Here is a 9,993-nt window from a genome sequence, read left to right as displayed (position 1 = left end):
TAAATCTTCTCTTGAAAATCATATTAGGTTTCATTAATTGTTTGAATTGACTTTAAGTCCTCTAAGATCGGATAGGCTTGATCGTTCTATCTTAACAAAGTAGTTAGAAGAGCCATATCGTCAATTCTTAGACCCTTTATTTGAAATGATCTGATGCTTCGTATGACTTTTTTTGTCCTTGTCAAAATCATTATACTATTAACATCATATTAATATATAATACATATAAAAGCCCACAACATACTAACGATCGCGCAGTTGCTTCGTTTTAAGAAAGTTCAGAGAGTTGATCCATGTTCAGTTAAAGAAATTTTCAATTCAATTTTCAAAGCGGGAAATGGCAATAAATATAATTGGAAATTAAAAAGTGCTAGCTAACTGCATTAAATTTATGAAATACAATATTTTCATTATTTCCAATTTGGTCTTCTTACTTATGGGAAAGTTATAATAAAACATTTTAAATAATTATATATTTTGATACTAACTTCACTGTAGATGGCAAGTAATTTTACAAATTCCAGTAATAAATTTAGGTAATTCTTGTAAAAATATAATTAATGAAAATTATTGAGGTATGAAGAAGTGTTTACGTACTCACGTTCACTCTTTGTTTACACAAGAGTACGTGTGGTGCCTGTTAAATACATTTATCCAGTTTAAAATAAATTTAAAATATTAATTTATTATTTAAAGAAAAAACTAAATTGTAAATACATGGGATAGCGCGATCCAAACGTGGGTCGGTGTAGTCTCCGAGAACGACAACGCGATGTCAAAAGAAGTTAAAAACTCACTTAAATACCAACTCTGCTTCTTCAATCATGCACATAATAAATGCTACCAATAAAAATATTATTGCAGTTTATGAGGGTAGTAGATCCTTCACGCTGATTACAGTCTATTTGGACTTTAACAAGTTCGGAAAAGGCTGACTGAATGACTGGCTGACTGCCGCGGCAGAGCAAATTGTTTGTTCTTTAGGGCTTTTGCAAATATTTCACACTTCAATTTTTCGGTAAATTATTATAAAAATTTTACCAATTCATTTTTATACTCAACGCTATTTTTCTCGTTTTTTCATCCAACTTGTGTTGCTTTCTGTGCATAAATTAAATGGAAAGGAAGAAGGCCTGGCTGCATTGTGTGCTCCAATTTATTTGCCAGCGCACAATACAAAGACTCTACTTGAGGCTTTCAACAACAGCAGGAAGCATTCGTACTGGCAAACCGGCTTACAGCACGCAGTGCTTTGACCATATTGGCTCCCTGGGCTGACCGTCTTAACTTGTTTTGCTTTCGCGCGAATCGATAATTTATTAAAGGCGATTATTATAGTCTGTTTGCGTGCCATGATAATTTACTACTTGATACTCACTTTTTTGTGTAATTTTTCAGTTCACATATATACTTAAGTAGAGTTGATGTTAACGCTATTCATTACGTTTGTATGGTATCTAAGTCAAAAGTATAGTAAAACAGGATCTTTACGTATACAATACCTAAAATTTATAACTACAACTCTATAAAAGAGGTCTATAACTTCTTTTCTTTTTTTTGTTTTTTTACAGTAGGTGGAAAGCATCGAAAACCATAGTCTGCGTCTTGAACCCACCTCTTGTGAATGAATATGGAAGATTTTAGCCGCGTGCAAGAAATACAATCCTCTTCCAGTAATCAAGAGAGAGATTAGAGCAAGAGGCTTAATACCTAGCAGATTAGGTTTATCTGAGCTAGAAAACAAGACAAGGAAATTGGGTGTCAGTGAAGGGGCGGGGTTATTGCGCAAGCGCGAAGGTATTAGCGGTAGATTCTGTGACCGGGGTCACGCGGTTTAACAGAGGTATGATGGAGGAATCAGAGTCCCACTCAAATAGAAGACTGAATTATAGGAGCAGATGAAACTTTACAGTTATGGTTGTGGATGCACTATATACGAGTAGTAATGAAAGTAGTGTATTCATAAGATGTGATAGCGACTGAACACAAATGCTCTTAATAAGGATAGCGATCATACTCTCACATTCTGAGGCCTGGACAGTATCTCTCTATTCCGTCTCCTCTCTCTCTCTCCTATCTCTCCTCCCTCTCTCTCTATTTCCTCTCTCTCACATTTATCTCTTTCCTCTTTCTTTTCTTTCACTCTTTCGGCTCTCTACCTCTCTCTCTCTAATCTCTAACTCTGTCCTCTGTCTCTATTTTCTCACACCCTGCTCTCTCATTTTTCTCTCTCTCTTACAACTCTTTCCACCTCTTTCTCACTATCCAGTTTTTTAACTTAGCTTTCATAGCGTCATCATCACGGTAAATAAATAGAATATTTTCTGTGTGCTCTTATTTAAATATGGTTTTAATAGGTTCAAGTATTGCTTGAACCTAGTATATTTTTATACTAATATTTAATACTAATATTATAGATTTTATAATAAATGTATTTTAATGTGGTTTTTAAATGAAAAACGTTACAAAAAAATTTTAAAAATTTTAAAACAATTATTTCGTATTTTCTGACTATATCCATCTTCAATGTGAAATCTGCCCCTCATTTATAAAAAAGCATTTCAGTTAACAGGTATCAAGATCGACTTAAATAAATTTGAATTACATAACAACATTATTCGTTAGATATTTCTGTCAGTTCCGGGTTGCTGCGGTTCCGGTTAAGATCCATTGACCAAATTTACATTTTTACCAAATAAAATGTTTAATATATAACAAACAAAGATTGCGGGCAGGTAACATTAATATCAACAATTCGCATTATTAAGTAGCTCGTTCTTGATGGGGCGTGGTAGCCGATGGGTTTTACAATTGTGGAAAAATTACTGTATTCTAAGGATTTCGTGCCAACATGCAAATAAGAACAAAATTAATAATACTTCAGTTGAATGCTTTGGTGCTTTGGTTGGTTTAAGTGTCATGTGTTATTATTTTTTATTTTTTTATTTCAATTTCTTAATAAATTTTAAAATTTTATAATATTCGCGTGCTAACCCACTTGATTCGTATTTAGATTTCCAATGGTCTACAGTACGGACTTTTACAAGTCATTAATAGCAAAGTGGAATGTAAATATGATATCACGACTTTGTTGTCTAATCACAATCAAGAGAACTGCGAGAAGCTAGAAAAGTGTGCGAAAGGGCAATTAAAATATCAAACTTTCCATTTCAATATAAGATAAGACCACTTTTTTTTTTGAAGCTATGATATGGAGTTCTACTTTCACTCCAAAAAAATATTCGATCTTTTCTATAATAACAGTATTTTATTAATTTTTTCTTAGATTTAATTATATTCGCAAATATTTTTAATATTTCTGTATACTTCCTACTGCTTGCGGACTTAAGAGAAGACATATCCCACATAACCTCAAAAAGAAGTCCTTCAGAACTAATTACAATTTTCGCATTCAACTTTTGATTTTAACGACCTCCTTGTAGTTTATTAAGTAAAGTAAAAAAATATTCTTATGTGAAGAAACAAAAATAAACCAGCTTTAATATTAATAACGAAAGAAACTTTAAATTATACAATTTACAATTTAATTTTATTTATTTTTTTTAAATATTCTGTGCTTACAAAAAATTGGTAACAAAAAACTTGTCGAACTCGTGCATGACGCCAAGTAGCATAAGTGATTGGAATTACAATTTCCATTGCGAAAAAGTGGCTCCATGCACCGCTCTTGGTGTTCCCCTAGTTAAGTTGTCCATTTGCTGATTTAGCACCGTTTCTTTTTTATGAAAGTCTCGCATGGCATTTGGCCATCATCATCGTCTCAAACAGCAGCTACAACAACAAATTTGCAGTTCATCATCAAATGCATTTGGTCACTTCTAGTGACTTAAATACGAGTACGTCCGCACTCCGGCTCGATGTCCGTCTGTCTGCTTTTCTGTGCATACTATATATGTCAAGCTTTTTATTGATCAATTTTCCTTTTGGCTTCATATCTGTCTGTCCACAATGTGCGGTATTATTGAAACAATGTTTCATTGGAATTTTTCACTTAATACCGCTTTATGTTGACAGCAAAATTGATTTAATGTCTTGTTTAATTTTCTTCATTTTCTTCCTAGTATTCCTTCTTCTCTAGACTTTGTTTTAATCGGTTGAAATGAGTTACATATATTATATATACATACTCGTATGAGTTAGCTTCTTCTTCAATGATTTTAAGCTTGGAGAAGAAAAAAATAACAACTTTGTAATTAAGATAGAAATATATCGCGTTATTTAATATACTTATGTTTATATTAATTGATTTAATTATAATCCATTATTGTTATGATTTTTTTTTATTTTTTTATGAACAGTTTTACTTGATTGATGTCTTTTTCCATCTAATTAGTTAATATTTTATCCGCTTCTAACATATTTTTCTTCTTCTTCTTGTTATCGTTCTTCTTCCTCTTTGTCTTATTAAGTTCTTATAGGACGCAAGATTTCCTTTAAATCGCATTGGGTTTACTATATACTTGTTCTATTTATTAGCTGATAATATAAATTCACACTCAATTAGCCTCCTTTCGACTGTTTATGCTCTTTGGCACTAGACTAAATTCTTCCCTGTAACTCCATTTTGACTCCAGTAACTCCAGTTTCGTTTTCGTCTCTTCGTTTTCGTCTCTTCAAACGAGGGTAGTAAAATAAAATATGCTTCGTGTTCCTCTGCTCGTTCCCGGAATACGAGCGCTGTCTTCACATTTATATTCGAACAAGTAGCGCTTGAAGCATCCATTTCCACTAAGATATTGCTATGGATTTTTGCTTTAGAATCAATACAGTGTTCCAGTGCAACTCTAATTAAGTTGAAATGGCAAAACCAACTAATTATAAATCATCTAACAATCAAATCAATCAAAATGGATGTAACCAACATAAGAATCAAACCACTAAAAACACGTCCTTTACACAATTATCCTCTTGATTGATTATGACTGTTCATCAGTTCCGCCTTACAAACATTACGTCCTGCTGCTACTATATTTCAAAGACTGCTTCCTCAATTATTGCCTCTCCATTCGACGCAATTACGAGTGAAATCTGAAAGAAATGAAACCTCTGCTACCCCTGCTGCCCCTACTGCCGTCTACGAAAAAATCACAATTGAAAAAACTTTTTTTATAAAATGCTACAGTTTAAAATAAATTTGTTTATAACCTAACGGTATTGCAAACATTATACAAAATAAAAAAATTGCTTCTGAACTTTTAAAACATAAAACTTTCCACAAAGTAAAGCATAAATTTTTAATGTAATTTTCATTTTAGCAAACCGCAAGGCATATGTAAGGTCTAAACTTTCCATAAACAACCCACATTATCACCCAGTAATATATATTACAGACATACATATATACATATACATGTATGAGTATTAGTAAATGTGTACTGAAAATGATAGAGCGTATTTTTTTTTTGTGCGAATTTTAAAATTAAGTTGCCACACGAAACGGGGAAGTACACACGCCAAAGGAAAAGCGCAAATATTACAAATAAGCAAACAAAATAAAATTATTAGAATGCAGTCTGCTGTAATTCTTTGATGTGTATTATTTTCATTTAATTTCATTTTTATTTGTATGTTTATTTTTTTGTTGATAAATTCTACAATTAAATATTTTAATACAATTATGCCAATTGACATTAAAAAAACACTTCTCGACCAAATCAAACCGATAATCACCAATCAAAGTATTCGGAAACAAATTTTTATTAACACTCAAAAAGTCAGGATCCCTAAAAGACAACACCAAGACAAGAACTAAAGTAGAAACAAAATATTCTACCTACAACTAACCATGACAGTCCATCCGGTTCTTAGAAGTCAAGAGTTGAATGGCTTACAAAGCAATGTCGGCTTTCAGTGCATCTCTCAGAAACATACAACACCTTCACTAAGTGGACATCCATAACATCATAAATTATAGGTTTTCCTATCAGCGACAGAATTTTATAATGATGATTGACATGCTCAGAATATAACCCTGATCATAGACGACAATGATGGTAAACGGTCTCTAAGACACGAAAATAATTTCGTCTCTAGTCCTGGACAAAAGTATAGAAAATTAATAGATTATATCTCTTCTTTGTCGTGGCAATTCTTACTCAGATCACTTATCAGAATACTCCACCCCATTACTACTGCAGTATGTTAAGTATACGAACTGCAGGTTTGATAAAACATGAAAAAATTTTCATGTTATTACTGTCTAATTTAGGACACAAGATTTTAAAAACCCCGAAATCTTCTTGATTAATCCACAAGAAATTTGTCATCGCGATGGTTAATTTTAATATGCTTCTAAAGGATTTAAACAACGTGGTTCGTATCAAAGTAAATCTCTTTTGACCATCTTATCGCAATAAGATATTTTGCGATTTTCGGAATTCATCAGGGAGGTACATTTCATCACAATCCACGATTTCAGCGTTCAAGTTTCAATTTGTTTCTTAGCCGACTGTGTGTCTACAAAGAAAGTGATATTCGAAAATCAGATTGTAGTAGTCTATATAACCCTGATTGCTCTTATGATTTCGATTATCTCGCCCTGGCAGGCATTGCAGGTCTCTGGGAATCGGTATGATTGCTGTATCTGCAAATGTATACTCCCTCACGTTTAACTCTGCATTTTTAAGACATCTATATAGATGGTAACTGCAGAGTTACCGATCACAGATACCGACTACCACCTATTTTCACAAAAGTATAGAGTAGAAATAACAAAATAAATAACTAAAACTCTCAATATCATATATATTAACGATTATTTTCTGACATTCTCTATCAAGATATGTTTGAATACCACAAAAATTGGATCAATGGAAGAAAGAGCCATACGTAATAATACGTTTCCACTGGCTTCGTTAGACCAGTTAACTTGCTTGAAATTCAAGTATAATATTTTAAGCAATCTCAAGCAAGTTAACTGGTCTAACAAAGTCCGTGGAAGCACACTATAAAGATGTAACGTCATCATATTGAAGTCTGATGTTATATTCGGAAAATTGAAATGGATTGATTTTAATATTTTTTGTTACTGGAATATAAAATATAAAAATAGCTTTAACAGCAGATTCAATTTGAAATCAATTTAAAATCATTAGTAGCTTTTAAATGAAATGAAGAGTATGTCCAGAATTCGTATAACGTCATAACTGCATTGGTCCAAACAAAGTGGCAGGTATAAAAGAAATAATAAGTTTTGCTCATGAAACACAGTTTTAAAGCTGACTATTCAAAATAGATTATGCCAAATCCGAATCGACTGATATGTCAAAACAATGACATTTCCAAAATCACGCTATAATTGAATATTTATTGCCGGTGTCATATTTTGTATTGTTTTTTAATGAAACTAAGCCTATTCGGTGGCCATTTAAGTAATATTTTTAAAAATTCCAAACATATCTATCATAAAAATAGTATTAGTGCGAATGCCATGGCATTAAATGAAGCTAAACGTATTGCTGCCAATCAAGCAGTTGATGAATGGGTGAAACCTGATACTGCTATCGGTATTGGAAGTGGCTCAACCGTAGTTTTCGCAGTTGAACGACTTGCGCAACGAGTGCGTGAAGAAAAATTGAATATAACATGTGTGCCTACCAGCTTTCAAGCGCGACAGTTAATTGTGGAACATAACTTAAAACTTGGCGACTTGGACAGAAACCCCAAACTTGATGTAGCAATTGACGGTGCAGATGAGGTTGATAAGGACATGGTGCTAATTAAAGGTGGTGGTGGTTGCTTGCTACAAGAAAAAATTGTAGCTTCGTGCGCTAAAAACCTAATTGTTATAGCAGATTATACAAAAAATTCTCAGCGCTTAGGAGAACAATACAAGAAGGGCATTCCAATTGAAGTGGTTCCAATGGCCTATGTACCTATACAGGAGCATATATTAGATGTATTTGGAGGCAAACTACAGTTGCGTATGGCAGTATCTAAGGCAGGTCCCTGTGTTACAGACAACGGTAACTTTATTCTTGATTGGCAGTTTGACTCGGACTGCGCATTTAATTGGTGTGATGTGAACACTAAACTACTGCTTATACCGGGTGTGGTTGAAACCGGTCTATTTGTTGATATGGCCACTAAAGCATATTTTGGCATGGCAGATGGCAGCGTTAAAACACAAGAAAATGATCAATGCTCATAATTCTCCTTCAAATAATATTATTTTTAATAAAAAACTATAGTTTGTAGTGTTTTTTCTTTTTTAATGTCTTACAAAAAATAATAAATAATTTTGTCACTTCATCTCTAGAAGAATGTATATGTTATTGCTTTTTCGTCTTTGTTACTTATGTTAGTATTTAGTGGGACTTAGTTACCTACTCCAAACTCCAAAGTCAGATGGTGTCAACCTTTTAAAATGACTTCTTATTGCGCGATGGAAATATTGAATCTTTAACGTAATTGAAAAGCGATAGTAAGCCTTGCTTTTTACCACGTGCGAAATAATGAGTCACAACATCCTGATCGCCTAAAATCGAGAGAAATGTTATATTTAATTACTTTAGTTTAGTATGTATTAAACTCCATCTTAGTACTATTGTGTAAAAATGTACATTCAAATAAAAAAAGTCCTAATCGTCGCAATGTTAAATTTTCTTTTTAGTTATAAAAAATAGTGATATAATTACTAGGAACTTGCCACTTTAGTTTTATGACATCTCTGTTAATGGCGGATAATGACTGCAATAATTTATTCAATCTAATCAAGTGTATATGTATGTTGTAATTTCAGTTTATAGCAGCGCCAGAACAGTTGGAATGGGCCTGTTACTTAGCTTGTAACCTCGACCTAGACTAGTGTTAATTATACCCAATCACACTTTCACTCCTCTAGCTCACGCAACTGTTATTCTCATTCTATCTTCGTGGAATGAATGAACGCGACACCCAGATGCTCATGACACCGGTGAACTTAATACAGTTTCGTGTTTAGGTTGCTCTTGGAGCAAAGACAAGTTTTAGTAAGTTGTTGGAATACCTCCAACGGTCAGAGAGCCAAACAGCATATTCGAAATATGCAAATATTGCTTCCTCGTAATATATTCTAATATTCCGTACAGATAATGTAAATTAAAATCTCTTATAATTATATTAATAAAGCATACAATTTTTAAGGCTTTTACATTTAAATTAAAAAAATTTACCTCTCAGATAGCTGTTCTCATTCACTGTAGGAAGGACATTGTCATTAGCGTTTAATGAGACGAATAACGCAAACGGCACAATCCACAAGCAAATCGTAAAGTACGCCAAAACCTTGAATGACAACAACTTTTATTAAGCAATCAAATATACCAACTATAAATATATAATATACCTGTGTAAAAGGAAAATAATAGCTTGTAAAATACTGAAAAGCCAATAAATGATTAATAATCAAAAATATAACAGCGCCAATGAAAGGTACTGACAGAAATCGTATAGTCGGAAAGTTACGCATAATAGAAAAATGAAAAACTTGTGCAGCAAAACCACATAATACCATCTTCCAAGGCAGATCATCGAAGAAAATAAACATTATATATACGATGGTCGTAGATATGATCATTAATAAAATCGCCCGCCGCGCAACTGTAATGTATTCTTCGACCAACTCAGCCAAATAGTATAAGCCAGCAGCTAAAATATAGCATAAATAAACACACAACACAATTCATGAATAATGTTTACCTATTGAAATGGTGACAAAGCATACTTGCAGCACCAACGAAACCCAACTAAGTATGTATAAAAACGTCATGTTCTGGCAATTCTCTTTGTTTACTCATCAGAAGAAAGTGCACAATTATTTCACCTTATTTGCATTATATAATATGTGTGCAATTAATATTAAATTTTTGCCTTTAATTGAGATACTTTATTTACACAAATTTTGCCAAATCAACTTTGTTATTAAAATAAATAGAAATTCGGCAAATAAACGTCAGTTGTGACGTTTGAAGTAGCACAGCTGATTATTAGATG

General features: G+C 32.8%; 2 protein-coding genes across 2 annotated transcripts; one reads left to right on the top strand and one right to left on the bottom strand.

The window, feature by feature from the left end:
• The first annotated feature begins 7,290 nt into the window (after positions 1-7,290).
• Positions 7,291-8,287, top strand: LOC119679023 (ribose-5-phosphate isomerase-like). Its single transcript, XM_038091164.1, has one exon. The coding sequence runs from the start codon at positions 7,361-7,363 to the stop codon at positions 8,168-8,170; it is 810 nt and encodes a 269-aa protein (XP_037947092.1). The 5' UTR covers positions 7,291-7,360; the 3' UTR covers positions 8,171-8,287.
• A 75-nt stretch (positions 8,288-8,362) lies between these two features.
• LOC119679026 (protein TEX261-like) lies at positions 8,363-9,872 on the bottom strand. The gene is made up of 4 exons (XM_038091167.1): positions 9,700-9,872; positions 9,347-9,648; positions 9,174-9,285; positions 8,363-8,497 (listed from the first exon to the last, which is right to left on the bottom strand). The coding sequence occupies exons 1-4, from the start codon at positions 9,767-9,769 to the stop codon at positions 8,382-8,384; spliced, it is 600 nt and encodes a 199-aa protein (XP_037947095.1). The 5' UTR covers positions 9,770-9,872; the 3' UTR covers positions 8,363-8,381.
• Positions 9,873-9,993: the final 121 nt, after the last annotated feature.

The sequence above is a fragment of the Teleopsis dalmanni genome, chromosome 2, assembly GCF_002237135.1.
Source record: "Teleopsis dalmanni isolate 2A chromosome 2, ASM223713v2, whole genome shotgun sequence".
NCBI classification, from domain to species: Eukaryota; Metazoa; Arthropoda; class Insecta; order Diptera; family Diopsidae; genus Teleopsis; species Teleopsis dalmanni.
The sequence above is the reverse complement of the archived record's forward strand: the minus strand, read 5'-3'. Positions and strand labels throughout refer to the sequence as shown.

Coding starts and splice junctions, on each gene's coding strand:
- LOC119679023 (XM_038091164.1), top strand. CDS start 7,361: ATGAAACTAAGCCTATTCGGTGGCCATTTAAGTAATATTTTTAAAAAT.
- LOC119679026 (XM_038091167.1), bottom strand. CDS start 9,769: ATGACGTTTTTATACATACTTAGTTGGGTTTCGTTGGTGCTGCAAGTA. Junction 9,649..9,699: donor CTTTGTCACCATTTCAATAG/GTAAACATTATT, acceptor GCTATATTTTAG/CTGCTGGCTTATACTATTTG. Junction 8,498..9,173: donor TGAGAACAGCTATCTGAGAG/GTAAATTTTTTT, acceptor TCTCGATTTTAG/GCGATCAGGATGTTGTGACT.